This window comes from Microcaecilia unicolor, chromosome 12 (genome assembly GCF_901765095.1).
Source record: "Microcaecilia unicolor chromosome 12, aMicUni1.1, whole genome shotgun sequence".
NCBI lineage: Eukaryota > Metazoa > Chordata > Amphibia > Gymnophiona > Siphonopidae > Microcaecilia > Microcaecilia unicolor.
In genome coordinates this window covers 21,904,789-21,925,952 of record NC_044042.1, presented here as the reverse complement: position 1 = coordinate 21,925,952, position 21,164 = coordinate 21,904,789, and the positions used below count along the sequence as shown (strand labels likewise).

General features: G+C 44.8%; 1 protein-coding gene across 1 annotated transcript in view; it reads left to right on the top strand.

The window, feature by feature from the left end:
• UHRF1BP1 (UHRF1 binding protein 1) overlaps nucleotides 1-21,164 on the top strand; it is a 100,672-nt gene that overhangs the window by 56,211 nt on the left and 23,297 nt on the right. The window contains exons 11-14 of the mRNA XM_030220453.1: nucleotides 4,117-4,256; nucleotides 13,383-13,524; nucleotides 15,640-15,830; nucleotides 17,194-18,695. Coding sequence (XP_030076313.1) covers nucleotides 4,117-4,256; nucleotides 13,383-13,524; nucleotides 15,640-15,830; nucleotides 17,194-18,695 — 1,975 coding nt within the window. The remainder of the gene's footprint in view (nucleotides 1-4,116; nucleotides 4,257-13,382; nucleotides 13,525-15,639; nucleotides 15,831-17,193; nucleotides 18,696-21,164) is intronic.

Below are 21,164 nucleotides of genomic sequence, written 5' to 3'. Positions count from 1 at the left end.
AAGGGTCTGTAAGGGGAGAGAGGGGAGGGTTATGGGGACAGGGGCTGGGAGTGGAGCTGCGCGAGAGGAATAGAAATAGTCCGTGAGAAACTTGAAAAGGGAGCATGGGTTGTAAATGGGGGAAGGGAGCAGGCAGAAGGGGAGCACAAGCTGCAGAGGGAAGAGATGCTGAAAGATATGGCGAGAACGTAGGTGAGATTGGGTAAAGAGGGACTGAGAGACTGTGAGGCATATTTTCAAAGCACTTAGCCTTCCAAAGTTCCATAGGTTTCTGTGGAACTTTGGAAGGCTAAGTGCTTTGAAAATGAGCCCCTGTGTGTGTTGGGGGGGGGGGGGGGGGGGGGGGGGTGGAGATTCATGGTAGAGAGAAAAGGTATAAAGGTGAGAAAGGGTGAGAGAAGCTGCAGGGAGACAGAGTAAGAACAAACAAACACACATGGAGGAAAGAAATTATGAAGAAATGAGTGAGACTTCTAGGAAAAGTGAGAAACGTTTGTTGAAATGTACTCAGTTTGTTCTGTGTGGGTTCAGTGGAATCCTTTTCTGTGCAGGGATACTTTACACACTCCTGATCCAGATATCCTTCAAAATCAAATTCATCCTCAGTTGATGTTAAGTAGATATTGCCCCGGCATGTGCAATACTTGCCACTTTTCAAGCACATCTCTTCAAAACGGAAACAACTTTAGATGTTCTGGCAGCAGTAATTACATTCCTCACCTTGTCAGTCAGAGCAGCAGAATGTCCTTCTTGCAGACTATCTCTTACTTCCAGCTGCAGAGTGTGTACAACACAGTGTATGTGATGTCTGTGAAGTGTTCTGGTCCCTTGACTGGCTGGAAGTATTGGGCATTGGTTCCTTGCTTTTGCCGTCATCTTTCTGTCTGCACGGTCAAGTATACATGTGTATTATCACATCATACCTTATTCTGTGACTGTATCTTGGGCAGACTGGATGAAACGTACAGGTCTTTATCTGCCATCATCTACTATGTTACTATGGGGCTTATTTTGAAAGCACTTAGACTTACAAAGTTGTATAGGTTACTATATAATGTAACTTTGTAAGTCTAAACGCTCTGAAAATACATCTCCACGTTAAAACGTGGAATACTTTGGCATGAAAGTGTTGTAAATTTCTTTTTGAGATTGGAAGGAAGCTCTTTTAGAAGCATTTTTATCACTGCCAGAATATGTGCTGATCTTGGCCTCACAGCATCTGGGTTCTGTGTCATACACTGACACAGAAAATATTTTCCATCTTGAATTATGGTGAAATGGTCAAATACAGCTGACTTCATGGAAAGCTTCTTTGACATTATGAATTTATGTATTAAAAAAACTGAAGTAGCTAATGACTAACTGAAGTAGGTGATGGTCTTAAATACCAACAATCAATCAATCAATCAGAGTGTGTTACATCGGGTTGGTGAATTCCTGTTGGTTAATGGCTCTGGAAAAAGTGAATTGATATGAGGCTTTAACAGGAAAAAGATATGTAAGTATAAAATGATAAATTTAACCACCAACTCCAACTCCGACTACTCAAAATTGTTTCAGACTTGGACTCCATGGGAGGTGGTGACAACGCACGCCAGCAAGTTGGGTTGGGGAGCACATTACAGGTTCCATCTGACACAGGGGACCTGGACAGGAGTCTCAGCGGTCAATAAATCGCTTGGAGCTCAGAACAGTGCAGAGTGGCTTATTGTGACTTTGCTCCCTTTCTGGCGGGGGCCCCAGTCATAGTTTTCTCCGACAGTGTGACAGTGGTGGCTTATATCAGCCAGCAAGACGGGACCTGCAGCAGTTCAGTGCGGTGGAGGTGGCTTCCCACATGAGGTTGGGTAGAGGAAAAAAATCTTCTCTGCTTCTCAGCAGCTCACATTGCTAACCCCTTGAATGTGGAGGCGGGACTTTCTCGAGCAGGCACTCTTGGACCTGGGGAGAATGGGAATTATCTAGCCAGGATTTTCAGCTGATAGTGGACTGATTTGATTCTCCTGCTATTTGTGGCCTCTCATTTGTATGCTGTTTCCCAGACTGGAACCTTAATTTAGTCCTTAGGGCTTTCAGATGCCTCTTGAAAGATCTTATGCTAAAGACAGCGTTCTTGGTGGAGAGTTTCAGATTCTCTTGTCAGGAGCCCTTTCTTCACTTTTCATTCTTTGTTGTGTCGCAGCTTGATTATTGCTATTCCCTTTATTTGGGTCTTACCCAGTGTGAATTTAGGAGATTACAATTTATTTAAAATACTGCTTTTAAACTGATTACAGGACACAGAGAGTATGACCATGTTACACCACTTTTGAAAGATGCTCATTGGCTGCCTGTTTCTTACCGGGTCAAGTAAAAGTTGCTTTTTCTAGTTACAAAATTCATGCCACTGAGATGCTTTCTTTTCTCTCCACACTTCTTATTCCTTAACAACCCATCTCTTCTTTTGCGATCCTCTCAATGGGATCATTTAGTTGTACTATCATTGTATGATATTCCTTCTATCACTGCATGCCAGTCCATTTTTTCAGTGCAAACTCCTCAGCTTTGGAATTGTTTGCTAGAAGAGTTGAAGATCCTTCCCACTTTCTCAATTTAAACTGAGTTAAAGACCTACTTTTTTTGCGGGGCTTATGGGTACTAGCCGGAATTGCGTGGATCACTAACAGTCCTATCTTCCTATTCCCCCCCCCCTTCTTTCTTTCCTATAAGATAATGTAGTTCTTCCCTTATTACTTTTGTTTCAGCATGTCTTTTATCAGTTTATTAAGGACATGTTTTCATTTTCTCCCTATTAAATTGTAAGCCGCCTAGATATATGCCTGATAGGCAGGATAGGAAGTCTTTAATAAACTTGAAACTTTTCAGAAGTGGGAGTTTCCCTGCACACGGTTACTTTCTTTTTTTCTGAAAGTGGTATTGGCATTTTATCTCAACCAATTTGTGGAGCTTCTGTCCTTTTGCAGAGAAGACGAAGAGGCTCAGTATTCTTCCTTGAAGCTTCTCGATGTGCATAGAGTGCTCATTAGTTATCTGGAAGTTATAAATGAGTTTCGCAAATTGGACTGACTACTCTTTGGTAAACAGAAGCTTGGCCTCATGGCTTTCAAGCCACAGTTGCTAGATGGCTGAAGGAGACTATCGTGTCAGCTTATTTGCTTGCGGTGGAAGCCGGTCCCTCAGGCATTGTGAGCTCATTCTACGAGGTGTATAGCATGACATCCTGGGTGGAGACTACTTTAATGTCTCCAGATATTTGCAAGGTGGCGACATTGTCAATGCTGAATACCTTTACCAAGCACTACAGGATGGACGTTGTGGCACGCTTGAAAGCTAGTTTGGGGGCTTTGGTCCTTGGGGTGGCGGTGCCAGGATCTCACCCACTCTAGGGATTGCTTTTGAATATCTCACAGGTTCTGGAATAGTGGGAAGCTATGTAATGAAAGGAGAAATTAGATGTTACCTGATGATAATTTTCTTTCCGTTAGTCCTTCCCACGATTCCAGAGGTCCACCCGAGGTTTCTGAGATGTGTAGTCCGTGCGAAGTTATGGGTCAAATAACTCGTCTTGCATGGTGCTTCCTGCATATCTCTCATTCTCTAGAAGTTGTCCAGACTTGAGAGGTCTACACCTGTTTGTTTGTCCGGTTAGTGTTAGGCTAGCGAATGGTTGAAGGTGGTTGTGCTTATTCTGAGTTTTTCCTTACTGCTTATCTACATAAATACTGAGGAGCTGGACTGGATGCTAAGAGAGATGTCTTGGCTCAGTTTTCAGTTCTCTATATCCACCTGATGATTGATAGACACAACTATCCCAAGGTAAGACCTAATTTTTCTTTTTCCATTGTTCTCAGCCCACAGCTCTAACCACCAGGTCTCTGCTCATTCAGATGCATGTAAATTAAAAGACCTACTGCACAATTTATGGATCATGATAGAGGCCAATTTTCAGCCACCCGGTAGAGCTTGCAGGCTGAGTCTCTGTTTGGCAACTTAACATTTTTCAGCTTTGGTCTTTTGCATGCTCTGCTTTCCATTTTCTTTATCTATGAAGGTAGCTGTGTTCTTCTATATGACTGACCTGGAAAACTTATATCGTGCTTCATATTCTCTCTTAAGAAACACTTTTCACTCCTGAAAAGGGCCAACTTGGTGGGCACACTGATCCCCTTCACTTTATGCAACCACGGCGTCCGGCATGGAACAGACTGCGGTCCAGCTGCGTGGTGGTCAGAGTTGATGATCTTGATATTCATCAGGTGAGGGCGAGAGATTTTTTCTCATAACTGTTTCTGTGTTCTGAATTTGAGGTACACTTCTCTGTGTTTAAATCTTTTTATTGAAAGTTAACATATTTATAAAACAAGAGCCTATTAGAACAAATGAGATATGAACAGAAATCTCAACAGCTTCTGCCATGGATGAGCATTCTTTGATGGTGATTACTTTATTCTTCAAGACAAGTGGACAGGAAAATCCTGAAGAAAACTCAATTATCAGCTTCATGTTTAATCAGGTTATCAATAGAAATCAAACAAAATAAAACATGGAAAAGAAAATAAGATGATACCTTTTTTATTGGACATAACTTAATACATTTCTTGATTAGCTTTCGAAGGTCTCCCTTCTTCGTCAGATCGGAAATAAGCAAATGTGCTAGCTGACAGTGTATATAAGTGAAAACATTCGAGCATTACTATGACAGTCTGACAGGGTGGGAGGATGGGGGTGGATAGGAGGTATGCATGGGGACATCAAAGCATATCATTGATATTCTAACAGGATGGGTGTGGATAGGTGAGGGGAGGGTGATCAACAGAGACATACAGCTTTATGGTTTATAATGGGCTAGGAACCCCAGATCCTTGTTAAGTCCTTTCTGTTGGGTGTTAAAATATTCAATCATTCTGACTTCAAAGGTCTTACGTTCTTGTATGGTTTTAAAGTTACCTTTCAGAATTCTCACTGTGAAATCACTGGTACAGTGTCCTGGTCCTGTAAAATGCTGACCAACAGGGGTGGGAGCCCTACTGGCACCACACCCATCCTGTTAGAATATCAATGATATGCTTTGATGTCCCCATGCATACCTCCGACCCACCCCCATCCTCCCACCCTGTCAGACTGTCATAGTAACGCTTGAATGTTTTCACTTATATACACTGTCAGCTAGCACATTTGCTTATTTCCGATCTGAGGAAGAAGGGCAACCTTCGAAAGCTAATCAAGAAATGTATTAAGTTATGTCCAATAAAAAAGGTATCATCTTATTTTCTTTTCCATGTTTTATTTTGTTTGATTTCTATTGATAACCTTAAGAGTGGACTAACACGGCTACCACACTTCCATGTTTAATCAGGAAATCATAAACACTTGGAGAATATTCCAGCTACTTTGAAAATCTAATTCATGTAGAATGCTTATTTCTGTGCATGCAGTTGAAGATTAGTACACATAACAGGCATTAGTGCACGTGGCACCTTACAATAATATTAACTTGGTGTGTTTGAAAGAGCTTGCAGTCTAAGTATATACTTTTCACATCCTATTACAGTTAGCTGGACTAAAACAAAGGGAAATACAATGACTTCAAAGTTTTGCAGCATCTCTGTGTTAGGACTACTTCAAGCCTCCTACTACAGGCATCTAAAACTATAGCTCAAAGTGAGGAGCAATCATCTTTTTAATTTGTGTAACACAGTGGTTTCCAAACTTTCTGGGGTCACGGCACCCCTAGGCTACACAGTTCCTCTTGTCCCCCATCCCCAACAGCATTGAGTCCTGCCTTTGCTGATGAAGATGCTTAAGCCCCGCCAGCTGAATTTTCCACTGCCCGAGGTCCATGCTGCTTGTGCAGCAAGCAGATTGGTGGCATGCTTCATCCAGCAACACCTGCAATCCCATGCATGCCCTCCTCCTCTTCCCCTTTTCAATCCAGTGTCTGCCCGTCTCTCCTTCTTCCATCCAGCCTCTGCCCTCCCTCTCTTCCTACTTTCATCCAGCCTCTGTCTTCTCTCTTGCTCCCCCTTTCATCTAGCGTAAGCCCCCACCATTAACCCCATTGAGCATTTTTTTTTTAATTTCCATTTTGCTCACACCTTTTTCAGTAGTACCTCAAGGTGAGTTATATTCAAATACATTCAAGGGCTCACAATCTAAGTTTGTACCTGAGGCAATGGAGGGTTAAGTGACTTGCCCAAGATCACAAGGAGCAGCAGTGGGATTTGAACCGGCCACCACTAGGCCACTCCTCCGTTACTCCTTTTTCTCTTTCTTCAACTTTTCCCCTGCTCTGTTTCTTCTCCCTCATCCAGCATTACTCAGTTCTCTCTCTCCTCCTTCATTACCCCCATCTCTTTCTTTCTGGCTATGTTTCTCTGCTCCTCTCCCAAACCAGCATCACCTGTGGCTTTCTCTCTGCTTCCTCCCCCCCCCCCCCCCCCCCCCCCCCCTCCTGCTCACCCTATGCAAGTTTCCCTGATTGGCAGCAGGCAAGAACCGTCGGCTGATGTGAAGACAGTGAGACCAGTTTCCTGCACGCATCGTTACTAGCTCTGCCAGTCACACCCTTCCGACTGGCAAAGAAGGTGTGTTAGCGACAGTGCGTACAAAAAACTGATCCCACAGTCTTCACGTTGCTCGGTGCTGTGTAGCCTTGGAGAACAATGGGCCTTTCAATGCCGGCACCAAGAGAGAGAGTAGATGGGAGGTGAGGCAGGTTTTTTTTTAGAAATACACTGTGCTATTGCTTTAACTGTGCTGTCTGCATGATAATGGCAATCAGTGAAATTCTCTGAGTATTGGAGTTATGTGATCAAAATAATTTGCCACAATTAATAAACAAAGCACTGCAAAAACAGCAGTGCACTATTCATAGATTCTACGTAGCAAGTTCAGATAAAATACCATGGCACTGCTTCCAGAAACATGGTAGTTTCTCTGAAGACAAGCAGGCTGCTTGTTCTCACATGTGGGTCAACGTCCACGGTGGCCCAGGAAACTGCAAATTTTTCTACAGCAAAATTTAAAAAGTTTTGCCAGAGCCTTCTAGCATTTGAACCGCGCGCACCGCGCATGCGCGGACGACTTCCCGCCTGTCGTGTGAGCGTTCCCGCTCAGATTTTTCTTGTCCGCGGTGAGGTGAAGAGGTTTTTCCCTGTTTGCTTCGCTGGCCCAGGAAAGAGAGTCTTGACGATTGTTTTATATTTTTTCTTTTTTTATTTCGTTATTCGTTCTTCTTTAAAAAAAAAAAAAAAACCCCGGTATTTTTCTCTGTTTTTTCGCATTTTGTAAGTTCTCTTTATTTTCGACGCAGCTGGGTTTTCCCCCTTTTGTGCCCTTTACTTTTTTGGCACAATCGCGTCGTTTAATTTCGCCGAAGCCATTTTTCCTTCCATGTCATCGAAGACACCCAGCGGCTTCAAACGTTTTACTCGGTGCAGCCGGACCACCTCGGGTACCGATACCCACACTTGGTGTATCCAGTTCCTTGGGCCCGACCACAGCCCAGCCACGCAGTCTGTGTCTTGAAGAAAGGGACCCAAGCATCTCGAGAAGCCCAACGAGAGAAGCTTTTTGGGGCTCGGTCCGGTCCTTCGATGTCGACATCAACACCGAGGTCGGCGGCATCGACACCGAGGGATGCATCGACGTCAGGAGCGAAGGTAATAGCTGCAGAACAACCAGCTCGTGCTGGGAGCAGTGAGGCATCAAGTGGGTCGCCACCTGTCTCAAGGCCTCCTGTTATGCAGGCCCCCCGGGACCAACCTTCGTCGGACCTCACCCCAAGGAGACATGAGGATTCCACGTCTTCCTCATCGATACCGAGGAGTCTTGATGACTGGCGTTGAGTGAAGGAGAAGCACCATCATCGTTCTCCTTCAACACACTGTGCTGGGAGCTCCGGGGCGTCGAGGGATTCGGCACCCGAGAAGCGTTGGCTCCGAGAGGATCGCTCTTCCTCTATTCAGGAGGTGCTGATGCGTTGGTCTAGCAGCCTGGTACCTGCTCCCGTGCCTCGACAGATTCCGCCACCAGTTCCTTTACCGACCCCGCAGCCTTGTCTGACGGCGACTCTCGACGAGCGCATCAGGGCCCTGCTTCCAGAGCTTCTGGAAGGGTTGCTGCGCCAGTCTGCGGTGTCGGGGGTGCTTGTGCCTTCCGTACTGCCTGTTGCAGTGGCATCTGGCCCTTCGCCTGTGGTGAGATCCCCGACCTCGGTGCCGGCTGCCACCCAGGTCGACTCCTCTTCGACGTCGGTGGAGGAAGCTTCACCGGAATCCAGTCGGGTGTCGACTTCTCGGCACCGCCATCAAGGATGTTGTTCCTCGGCATCGAGGCAGGCTCAGTTTCAGACTGCTCTGAGGGATGTCTTGTCCGATACTGAAGATGAGCGTTCGTGGGAGGAAGAGGAGGATCCCAGGTACTTTTCTTCTGATGAGTCCTATGGGATTCCTTCTGAACCTTCCCCTCCACTTGAAAGGAGACTTTCTGCACCGGAGAGTCTAACCTTTACCTCCTTTGTCCGGGAAATGGCTGCGGCTATTCCCTTCCCTATGGAGGTTGAGGATGAGCCCAAGGCTGAGATGCTTGAGGTCCTGGATTATCCTTTTCCGCCTAGAGAGGCTTCAACGGCTTCTTTGCATAATGTACTGAAGGAAGTCCTTATGCGAAACTTGTCGTTCCTCTGTCTAATCCCGTGATCCCGAAAAAGACTGAATCCTAATATCGGATCCATGGGGAGCCTGGATTGATGAGGTCTCAGCTACCTCACAATTCCATGGTGGTGGACTCTGCTCTCAAAAGAGCCAAGAGTAATAGGGGCTATGCCTCGGTGCCCCCAGGCAGAGAATCTAGAACCTTGGACTCTTTTGGGAGGAAGGCTTATCAGGCCGCTATACTCGCTGTCAAAATCCAAACATACCAGCTCTTCACAAGCATCCACTTGCGGAGCTCAGTGAGGCAACTGTCTAGCTTGGTTGATGCACTCCCTCTGGAGCAGGCCGAGCCTTTTCGCCCGGTGGTCAGGCAGCAGAAGGCGTGTCGAAAATTCCTGGCCAGGGGTACGTTCGACACTTTCGATGTAGCATCCAGGATCGCTGTCCAAGGTATAGTGATGCGCAGACTCTCATGGCTGCATGTCTCTGACATGGATCATTCGGTCCAGCAGTGGATGGCGGATGTTCCTTGTGGGGGGGATAACCTTTTTGGCGAGAAAGTTGAGGCTCTAGTTGACCAGCTCCAGAAGCACAATGATGCTATGGATTCTCTCTCCTGCCGGGCATCTTCTGCTACTACCTCCTCATCCAGGACGTTTTTTGGAGGGAAGAGGAGTGCTCCCTATTCCTATGCTAGGCGTGTGTACACTTCTGCTTCTCGGCAGCCTGTCCAGGCTCAGTCCCAGCTCGCTCGTTCTCGTCAACAGCGTGCACCTAAGGCCTCTGCGGCTCCCCAGCAAAAGCAGGGGACGGACTTTTGACTGGCTCCAGTTCAGCATAGCCTCAGTAAAAGTGTCCGTGCCAGACGACTTGCCGGTTGGAGGGAAGTTGATATTTTTTCACCAAAGGTGGCCTCTCATAACCTCCAACCGGTGGGTTCTTCAAATAGTTCGGTCAGAATACACCCTCAATCTAGAATCCAAACCTCCAAATTGTCCACCGGGAGCTCATTCTTACAGTTCACAGCACAAACAGGTACTTGCAGAGGAACTCTCCGCCCTTCTGAAGGCCCAAGCGGTCGAACCCGTTCCACCAGGGGAAGAAGGGCTGGGATTCTATTCCAGGTAATTCCTTGTGCAAAAGAAAACAGGGGGGATGCGTCCCATCCTAGACCTAAGGGCCCTGAACAAATTTCTTGTCCGAGAAAAGTTCAGGATGGTTTCCCTAGGCACCCTTCTTCCCATGATTCAGGAAAACGAGAGGCTATGCTCTCCTGACTTAAAGGATGCTTACACACACATCTTGGTACTTCCAGCTCACAGGAAGTATCTTCGATTTCGGCTGGGAACATAGCACTTTCAGTACCGTGTACTTCCTTTTGGCCTGGCGTCTGCGCCCAGAATGTTTACCAAATGTCTAGCTGTAGTCGCAGCATCACTACGCATGTCTTTCCTTATCTCTACGATTGGCTGTTGAAGAGCACCTCGAAGGAGTGTGCTCTGGAGTCCATGCAAATGACTATTCAGGTGCTAGAGCTACTAGGGTTCATCATAAATTATCCCGTCCCATCTCACCCCAGTCCAAACTTTGGAATTCATTGGAGCCCTGTTGAACACTCAGACAGCTCGAGCTTATCTTCCTGAGACGAGGGCAGACAACCTTCTGTCCCTGGTGTCCATAGTTCGAGCTTCTCACCAGGTCACAGCTCGGCAGATGTTGAGACTTCTGGGGCATATGGCCTCCACAGTTCATGTCATGCCCATGGCATGTCTACATATGAGATCAGCTCAATGGACCCTAGCTTCCCAGTGGTTTCAAGCTGCGGGGGATCTAGAGGATGTAATCCAACTGTCCACTGGCTTTCGAAATTCTCTTCATTGGTGGACGATTCGATACAATTTAACCGTGGGACGACCATTCCAAGTTCCTCAGCCACGAAATGATGACGGATGCATCTGTCCTGGGGTGGGGAGCTCATGTAGATGGGCTCCACACTCAGGGAGCCTGGTCCTTTCAGGAAAGAGGTCCGCAGATCAACCTCCTGGAATTAAGATCGATCTGGAACGCTCTAAAGGCTTTTAGAGATCGGCTGTCCAACCAAGTAATCTTAATTCAGACAGACAATCAGGTTGCCATGTACTACACCAACAAGCAGCGGGGCACCGGATCTCGCCCTCTGTATCAGGAAGCCGTCCAGATGTGGCTTTGGGCTTGCCGTCACGGCATGTTTCTCCAAGCCACTTATCTGGCAGGCATAAACAACAGTATGGCTGACAGGTTGAGCAGAATAATGCAACCTCACGAGTGGTCGCTGAACATGGGCGTAGTCCGCAAGATCTTCTAAGCGTGGGGCACCCCCTCGGTGGATCGTTTTGTCACTCAAATCAATCACAAGGTCCCTCAGTTCTGTTCCAGATGTCAGGCCCACGACAGACTAGCGTCAGATGCCTTTCTCCTACATTGGGGGACAGGCCTTCTGTATGCGTATCTTCCCATACCTCTAGTAGGGAAGACTTTGCTGAAACTCAAGCAAGACTGCGGAACCGTGATCCTGATTGCATCCTTCTGGCCGCATCAGATCTGGTTCCCTCTTCTTCTGGAGTTGTCCTCCGAAGAACCATGGAGATTGGACTGTTTCCCAACCCTCATCTCTCAGAACGAGGGGTCGCTTCTACATCCCAACCTCCAGTCTTTGGCTCTCACAGCCTGGATGTTGAGAGCTTAGAATTCGCCTCTTTGGGTCTTTCGGAGGGTGTCTCCCGAGTCTTGCTTGCTTCCAGAAAAGATTCCACGAAGGTGTTACTTTTTCAAATGGAGGAGGTTTGCCGTCTGGTGTGACAGCAAGGCCCTAGATCCTCTTTCTTGTCCTACACAGACCCAGCTTGAATGCCTTCTACATTTGTCAGAGTCTGGTCTCAAGACCAACTCCGTAAGAGTTCACCTTAGTGCGATTAGTGCTTATCGCCGTGTAGAGGGTAAGCCTATCTCTGGACAGCCTTTAGGTTTTTTTTGTTACATTTGTACCCCGCGCTTTTCCACTCATGGCAGGCTCAATGCGGCTTACATATTGTATACAGGTACGTATTTGTACCTAGGGCAATGGAGGGTTAAGTGACTCGCCCAGAGTCACAAGGAGCTGCCTGTGCCTGAAGTGGGAATTGAACTCAGTTCCTCAGTTCCCCAGGACCAAAGTCCACCATCCAAACCACTAGGCCACTCCTCCTCAGTTGTTCGTTTCATGAGAGGTTTGCTTTTGTCAAAGCCGCCTGTCAAACCTCCACCGGTGTCAGGGGATCTCAACGTCATTCTCACCCAGCTGATGAAAGCTCCTTTTGAGCCACTGAATTCCTGCCATCTGAAGTACTTGACCTGGAAGGTCGTTTTCTTGGTGGCTGTTCAGCTCGTAGAGTCAGTGAGCTTCAAGCCTTGGTAGTGCATGCACCTTATATCAAATTTCATCACAACAGGGTAGTTCTCCGCACGCACCCTAATTTCCTGCCAAAGGTGGTGTCTGAGTTCCATCTGAACCAGTCAATTGTCTTGCCAACATTCTTTCCCCATCTTCATACCCCGCCCTGGCGAAAGCAGTTTGCACACCTTGGACTGCAAGAGAGCATTGGCCTTTTACGTGGAGCAAACAAAGCCCTTTAGACAGTCCGCCCAGTTGTTTGTTTCTTTTGATCCCAACAGGAGGGGAGTCGCCATCGGAAAACGCACAATCTCCAATTGGCTAGCAGATTGCATATCCTTCACTTACGCCCAGGCTGGGCTGACTCTGGAGGGCCATGTCACGGCTCACAATGTTAGAGCCATGGCTGCATCAGTGGCTCACTTAGCCTCCATTGAGGAGATTTGCAAGGCTGCAACGTGGTCATCAGTCCACATATTCACATCTCACTACTGCCTCCAGCAGGATACCCGATGCAACAGTCAGTCTGGGCAGTCAGTGCTGCAGAATTTGTTCGGGGTTTAGAATCCAACTCCACCCCCCTAGGCCCATTTTTGTTCTGTTCCAGGCTGCACTCACAGTTTGTTTATGGTTTCAGGTCAATCTATGTTATGTCCTTGCCGTTGCGAGGCCCAATTGACCAATGTTCATTATTTTGAGTGAGCCTGGTTGCTAGGGATACCCCACATGTGAGAACAAGCAGCCTGCTTGTCCTCGGAGAAAGCAAAGATACATACCTGTAGCAGGTATTCTCCGAGGACAGCAGGCTGATCTCACAAACCCGCCCACCTCCCCTTTGGAGTTGTTGTTTGTTTATTATTTGCTTTTTGATTAAACTGAGCGGGAACGCTCACGTGACGGGCGGGAAGTTGTCCGCGCATGCATGGTGCACGCGGTTCGTGCGCTAGAAGGCTCTTGCAAAACTTTTTAAATTTTGCTGTTGAAAAATTTGCTGTTTCCTGTGCTGCCGTGGACGCCGACCCACATTTGAGAACAATCAGCCTGCTGTCTTTGAAGAATACCTGCTACAGGTATGTATCTTCGCTTTATGTGGCTTCCAGTTCCATTTGACAGGATACATATGTTTCTGACATAATAGTGAAGCTCCTCATGGAATTGGACAGTAAAATACAAGAAAGGCTTTAGAGTACTTGAACACACACACACACCTATGTGCGTTTACATACATGGATAAAGTGTGTTCACAGAATGCGTTTTCACTTAAAGGTAGAGGTGTGTGGCTGGGTGAGTTGATTCCTGACTCCCTTCTTGTCCTTCAGGTTTCTACAGCTAGTAAGAGCAGCAAGAAGCCCTCAACCCTGCTTTCCAGTATCAAAAAGTCCTGCAGTCTTCCTGAGAGACCTTCTGCTATTCATATCGAGTTCACAGAGTATTACTTCCCTGACAGCCCTGAGTTCCCAGGTAAAACCTTATGTTGGTTAGCTGCAGTGCAACTTTCCACATTACTAGAACTGAAGTGTTTATGATTGATTTATGGTTTATTAAAATTTTCTATACTGCTAGACTTTAGCAGATCACAGTGGTTCATGATTTAAAAATCTAATAACAATGTTGATTCAGTAGGAACTCCATTTATGACAGGGCAGAACCTAAAACACACACGTTCCAGTAAGAATGATGCTCATTTGTACAACGCACACAAATAAAATATATACGTGTATGAAAAATGTATCAGTGGACCGATACATAAGCAAACAAATATATTGTGGCATATAGCTGAACTTCTTTAAAAATGAATGAAATAGTGATCTTCTAAGAAGGTAATGGTACATGGACAGTCACCAAATAATAATATGCAGAAATAAATATTAAACACATTTATTGCAGATATAACCTTTATATGATCAAGGAAAAAAGACCTAAGATGACTTAGCCAACTTGTTGTGATGATTTATATTCATTGGCCTTAAAAAAGGGTAATTTTATAACAGTGCTTCTTAAACTGTGGGTCATGAACCCAAGTGGAGTTGGGCACAACACATCTGGGGTTGTGACCTGGGCAGGCACTACATAGGAGCATCATGGTGCATCTTGGCAGGGTTGTGGGGTGGCAGCTAGCAAACGTTTGAGCAGCACTGTTTTATAACAAGACACTTGTGTTGAAAGTCTAAGAAGCCAGCAAGACGAGTAATGTAGCCAACACGACACTTCCAAAAGCAAAACCGGAGAACAGCGTAAAAGTAAACGGAGACTTTATTTTATAGAATACTTGACACGCACCGTATTTTGGCCATGGAGGCTGCCTCAGGAGTCTTTATCAATAAATTTAGCATAAATATACAATAAAATGCTCATAAACTGATCTAACAATCACAGCGTCACGTTGAGTTTTATAGAATAAAGACTCCTTTTGCAACTACATCGTTCTCCTGTTTTGCTTTGGAAGCGTCGTGTTGGCTACACTACTTCTCTTGTTGGTTTTGTGATTGTAGTGTCTCATGATCCTCGACTTTCTGGATCCCCTTGAAAGTGTAAGAAGGAAACTCTTTTTTTTTTTTTTACCTATTTTATAAAGGTAAAAGTCCAGAATGAGAAATAATACTGTCTCAGCAAATAAGTGTATCAAAACTTCTCAAACTTTTCACCTATGTGCATTTATAAAATAGGCTCCCAAAACCAGTCCCAACAGCATGCAAATTGATATGCTGAAATGGTGTCAATGTGTGCATGAACTCTACATGGGTATTGGCATGTACGTCACAGCTCCTCCCAAACTATGCTCCCGTGAACGCCTTTGCATGATCGCTTTGGTATGGGTGTACACAGCCACACAATTTTATTAAAGGCCTTGTCTGTTAATTTTATAAAGGTTTTTCGTTTACACCTGGAAAAACCTTTATAAAATTAACCCTCCTCTTGAGCAAATTGGTGGGGAAATGTGGGATACAAATGCTACAAATAAATAAATAAAAAGAAAATACAATCCTCAGAGGCCACAGACCAGGACTTCTGGGCCCTTAATCTGGCCACTGGATGTCACCATTGTGCAAAATCTGTGACTCTCTCCCCTGAGGGGTTATAATTGTTTGCAGCATCCCTAGCCCAAGTTGGCCTGAGCAGAGGAAGACCTAACCCAGGAATCAAACCCAGATCCTCCACACTTTCACAATTTTCAAAAACTCTTTTGCACAGAATTTTGCCCGATGTTTAATTTATGGTTTGGGTGAAACTGGAGCTTTTCTGGACTTGCACATACTAGAAAATTTGCAATACAATCATAGATTTTATTTTTTTTTTATTTGCACAGTTCTGGATTCCATAGGGTTATTTGTTTTCACTGTAGCTAAATAGAGGACCCTGTAACTGAGTTGTCTTATCTCATGCTATCAAGTTCTTCATTCTTCTGTTAGTTCTCAATTTTGGCCCATAATGTTCCAGACTATTGGCAATAATTTCCTGTCTGATTATGCTGTCCTGTGTCAATCTTCTGCCTGGAGAGAGAAACAGATTTATGGCTTAAGGACTTGCCGTCTTTCCTCTTGCTTAGTTGCCTCTGTTCTGTTTCATATCATCTAGTTCCAAGCTCCAATCTCTACCTGCAACTACATGACCTGAGTCTCATGCTGGACCCCATTAGCCTGCTTTGGATCAATGTCTTTTGCCTAGATCTGTATCGTAGCCTGCAACAATTCAAAGCCATCTACAAGTTGGAGGACTCCAAGCGGGATGAACATGTCGATGTGAGACTGGACAGCTTTGGGCTTAAGGTAGGACCTCTTCCTGTCTCTATCCCTGGCTATTTGAGACACCAGTTTTGTATTTCACTTCTTTTGATTTCAGTTGAGGAGCAGAATCAGATTAATGTTAAAGAATCCCAAGCCATATAGAGAACCTTGAGTTAATTCTAGCTTTTTTTTCTAATCTTGCCTCTTTCAGTAGAACATGGAAAACTACAACTCCCAGAATGCTTAGGTAAACCAGGAGTAACCAGAAGTGTCCCGCTGGTATGCGGTTAGGAGGCCTGAATTTTATATTCATGCACCTTTTTAATGCCTCGTTTCTTATTTTCCTTTAATTAATCTGGCAGTGGGGCTCTTTCAGTAGTGTCATGCACAGCCCTTTCACCTTTTGCCCTCCCCTTTTCTTGGCCTGGTGCTTAAGTTTCTTGAGCAGCTTCCCTCTAGATTGAGTCTTTGCTTCCTTAAGCTGACCAGTTAGTTTGTGCAGTTTTCTTTCACCAGGGCCAAGAGTGATGCTTTTAGGGTGCCTCCCCAACTGCAGTCCCTTCTACTGGTTTGTAGACTCAAGCTAGGAATTTCCCCTGCTCTTTCCTTTTAATACTTGACAGTGGTAGTTGCTATGTTGAGGTGTTTAATGAAATTAAACCTATAAAAAGAGTTGATTGGCATTATGAAAATGTATTGAGGTTTAAGTAATGCAAGTCCAGCAGTGGGGAGGGAGTAGAGAAGGAAGACATCCTGCTCCCTTCCTTTCCCTCAACCTGAAGTGACAAATCGAGCAAGGTGGGGCCCAAGATCGCTCCTGCCCAATTTTCAAAGTAGGATGAGCAGGCTGCTACCCTCCACAATTCTCTCTCTTCATCCACTCCCTAAGCGAAACCCAGAGGAGGATATGGCCTTAGTTCCTTCCAGTTTCTCAGTCAGCATTGCTCTGACAGTGATGCTGCCAGTTAGATTTTGATGACAACTGGCATAATTCTGCCAGCCAGAATTTCTTGTTGTTTTTCTGAATATCTTATAATGTAGAAATAAATAGTATTGTCCATTGTGTTGTGTGCAGATCTGTCAGGTTTGCCTGGCAAGCAATATAATACTAATTGGAGGCCTTGAGTTGGGAAGAGAGAGGGTTTGGCTCTTGCCTTTCTCAATAGTTCAAAGCAAGTTAAATTCAGGCACAGTAGGTATTTTCCTGTCTCAAGGGGCTTGCAATCTTATTGAACCTAAGGCAATGGAGAGTTAAATGATTTGCCCAAGATCACAAAGCAAGGCAGTGAGATATGAATCTTGGCTTTCCTGGTTCTCAGCCTGTTGCTCCAACCAGTAGGCTTCTCCTCCACAAAGATTAGTTTTCGTTGTGATGTTGTTGATGTATGTTCTTATTTTTCTGCAGCTGAGCATCCCCGTAGAGAAGAAAGTATCGGAACACCGTGACCGACCTCAAGGTCTTTCCATACACACGACTACCATGACAGCCACCAATACACGCCATGCTACACACTGCCAGTGCCTTGACCTGCAGAATATCTTCCGAACTTTTGCAGCCTCTGAGTTCTTTCATTCCAGCTACACTCAGTTCCCAAAGTCTAAGGACAACTTTGGGCTCCTTCATACCCTTTTCCTTCAGCATGCGTACAAGGTAGACTCTGTGGTAGAGTATGGAATAAGCTTGAAGCCTGCTGTCCTGAAGCCATCCGCATCTGAAGACCTGTGGTCTATTTATTTTACTCTTATCTCTCTGAATTTTTATGGTGCACAAAGCTCTAAAGATAAACCCCTTAACTTTATTGAACCATTTCCACTCTCTGTTTGGGCCTGCCTCCCTAGCAGGTTCAAGCAAGTCCAGGATTCCAAAGCACACTCGCCAAATACAACCTCAGAAGTAAAAATGAAATCTTCCACTAGCTTTGGCAGACTTGTCAAGCATCCAGGCATGGATGGTGAATGCCAGAAGTCAAAATTAGAGCAGAATGTTCAAGGGTTTTCCAAGACCCCTGAGTCCGGCGTGAGTGATGATAATTCAGCAGCCGGTAAAGCTGACAATAAGGAGGTGGAAGCACTGGCTGATATTCATGTCCTGGTGCATTCAACAGCACCTGTAAAAATGCGATTGAGTCACTATCAGTACCTGGTGCTGTTGAGGATGAAAGAAACATTGCAGTTGTTGCAGGAGCAGCTGACTGAAGATACACAGCAGCTGACTGGTTCCCCAGTGCCATCTAAGACATCCTGCGTGGGTGTTTTGTTCAACAGTGCTGAATTAGCCCTGCTGTTTCCCCCAGTCCCTAATCCCAGTTTGGAACCCCAGGCCATAGATTCGGACACCACCAGTTTGCTGGAATCGGAGCTTTCACCTTCAGGCAGCAGGGAAGTTCTGGTGACTGAAGAGAAGGAATTTAAATCGGATATCGGCTCAGATCAGAGAACCAGCAATCCACTGAAGAACCTGGAGGGCAGTGCAGACAGAACTATGCAGTCTGAGGATATTCTGCCGCGATCTCAGAGTGAAGGGACACTGGATGAGGCAGAGGTAGCAAGTCTTCCAGGTGACAGCATCGAGAGGGGCCAGTTAGAAGAAGCACATGAAGTTGTGGAGGCCTTGAATAGCAAAGATCAAAAATTCACATCCATTCTTCCTTCTAGTTCCTCATTAACTCAACAGACACTCAACAGTGGGGATGCCTTATTCAGTGAGCAAGGAGACCTGCTTCCCCTGAAGAGCCTGGAGGAACTGACTAGCGCACTGCACTTGACCAAGGATGCAACCAGAGATGCATTGCACATGACCATGGATCTCACCAAAGAGGCCGTGTCCCTCACTAAAGATGCCTTCAACCACAGCAAGGACAAGATGGCCTCTACCATGCAGAGAATGCTTGCTCTGCCCCCTGTCAAGTAAGTGACCAGGCCCAAGAGGTCTCAAGTCAGCTCTTCAGCAGTAAGAAACTCTTTCGTGCACACCTTTGCTTCTGTTTCCACTATAATGTTGAGACACAGATCCAAGCATACTTCTCCATTTTTGCTGCTCTTTCCTTACTCTGAAGAGGCACCTACCATTCTTAGCTTAGTGCTCGACTTTGGGCTGGAAAAGGCAAGTGACACTTGAATCTGAATGGCTGTGATCATTTTGGTTGGAGTTCAGGCTTCTAGATATCTATTTTCTACTGATATGAAAATCTCTGTACTCTCTGTGGCCTGTCCCAAACTTAGCTTTAGTCTGTTCCTTCTGAAATACACTATCAAATACAAAATGTTTGCTGCTAATTCATTTGAACTACCACCAAACACTTGGACTTTAAGTCAACATATTTAAAGAAATTTAAACAAAATAAAACATGGAAAAGAAAATAAGATGATACCTTTTTTATTGGACATAACTTAATACATTTCTTGATTAGCTTTCGAAGGTTGCCCTTCTTCCTCAGATCGGAAATAAGCAAATGTGCTAGCTGACAGTGTATATAAGTGAAAACATTCAAGCATTACTATGACAGTAAAATAGATACTATTGGAGATTCTACATGGAATGTTGCTATTCCACTAGCAACATTCCATGTAGAAGGCTGCGCAGGCTTCTGTTTCTGTGAGTCTGACGTCCTGCACGTACGTGCAGGACGTCAGACTCACAGAAGCAGAAGCCTGCGCGGCCACATTGCTGATCTACAAGGGCCGACTTCTATATGGAATGTTGCTAGTGGAATAGCAACATTCCATGTAGAATCTATAGAAATCAAACAAAATAAAACATGGAAAAGAAAATAAGATGATACCTTTTTTATTGGACATAACTTAATACATTTCTTGATTAGCTTTCGAAGGTTGCCCTTCTTCCTCAGATCAGAAATAAGCAAAATTTGCTAGCTGACAGTGTATATAAGTGAAAACATTCAAGCATTACTATGACAGTCTGACAGGGTGGGAGGATGGGGGTGGGTCGGAGGTATGCATGGGGACATCAAAGCATATCATTGATATTCTAACAGGATGGGTGTGGATAGGTGAGGGGTGGGGTGATCAACAGAGACATACAGCTTTATGGTTTATAATGGGCTAGGAACCCCAGATCCTTGTTAAGTCTTTTCTGTTGGGTGTTAAAATATTCAATCATTCTGACTTCAAAGGTCTTACGTTCTTGTATGGTTTTAAAGTTACCTTTCAGGATTCTCACTGTGAAGTCACTGGTACAGTGTCCTGGTCCTGTAAAATGTTGACCAACAGGTGTGGGAGCCCTACTGGCACCAGCATTGTTCATGTGATGTCTATGTAAATTGAATCTTGTCTTAAGCATCTGGCCTGTTTCTCCAATATAGCATCCTTCGTTACATTTTTTACACTGAATGATATATACCACATTGGAAGATGAGCAAGTGAAAGATCCCTTTATGTTGAATATCTTTCCCACCCTGTCAGACTGTCATAGTAATGCTTGAATGTTTTCACTTATATACACTGTCAGCTAGCACATTTGCTTATTTCCGATCTGACGAAGAAGGGCAACCTTCGAAAGCTAATCAAGAAATGTATTAAGTTATGTCCAATAAAAAAGGTATCATCTTATTTTCTTTTCCATGTTTTATTTTGTTTGATTTCTATTGATAACCTTAAGAGTGGACTAACACGGCTACCACTCTCCTCTACTTAAGAAATTTAAAGAAAGTGTTTTTTTCTCCGTTAGTTTTTACATTGCTGCTTTTCCATTCCAAATAGAAGCCAGTGATAGTAGCTCATTTGTGAGTTTGTTAAAAGTCTGTGCTTTTTTAAGTTGATGACTTCCCCTGAGCAGTTGAGGCTTCATTTCTTTAAATATATTTAAAGTCCAGGCTTTTGGTGGTAGTTCAAATGATTGATTTATGCATTCTTGTATCCCACTATAATCCAAAAGCAAATTTCGATTCAAAGTAGCTTACAATTTACATTTTGTTGGAGTTACAATAGAGTTCTGGAATGTAGAGAGGGCATCTGTAGTTCGTGTGGTTTTTCAAAGAGCTTTTGAAGAGGAGACGGTAGTAGTAGCTTTTGTGTTCAGTTGTAGAGTAGAGTTTTGCTGATGTTTATTCATATACTTTTTGAAGGGTAGGTTGCCATTCCATATAGTATCTTGAAGATTAAGGTGCTCGCTTTGAAAAAAAATATTCTTGCCTTGACTGGGAGCCAATGTAGTATTTCAAGCAGTGGGATTGCTCTTTTGTATTTCGATTTCTTGAAAATCAGTCTTGCTGCCGTGTATTGGACTTTTTTGCAGCGTTTTTAGTGTGTTTTCCTTGCAGCAAAAGTTTTGTATTTGATTATTTTATATTTTGCTATCCAGTTGTATTTGTCTACCTTCTGAAATACAAACATGCACACACAATGCACCACACATAA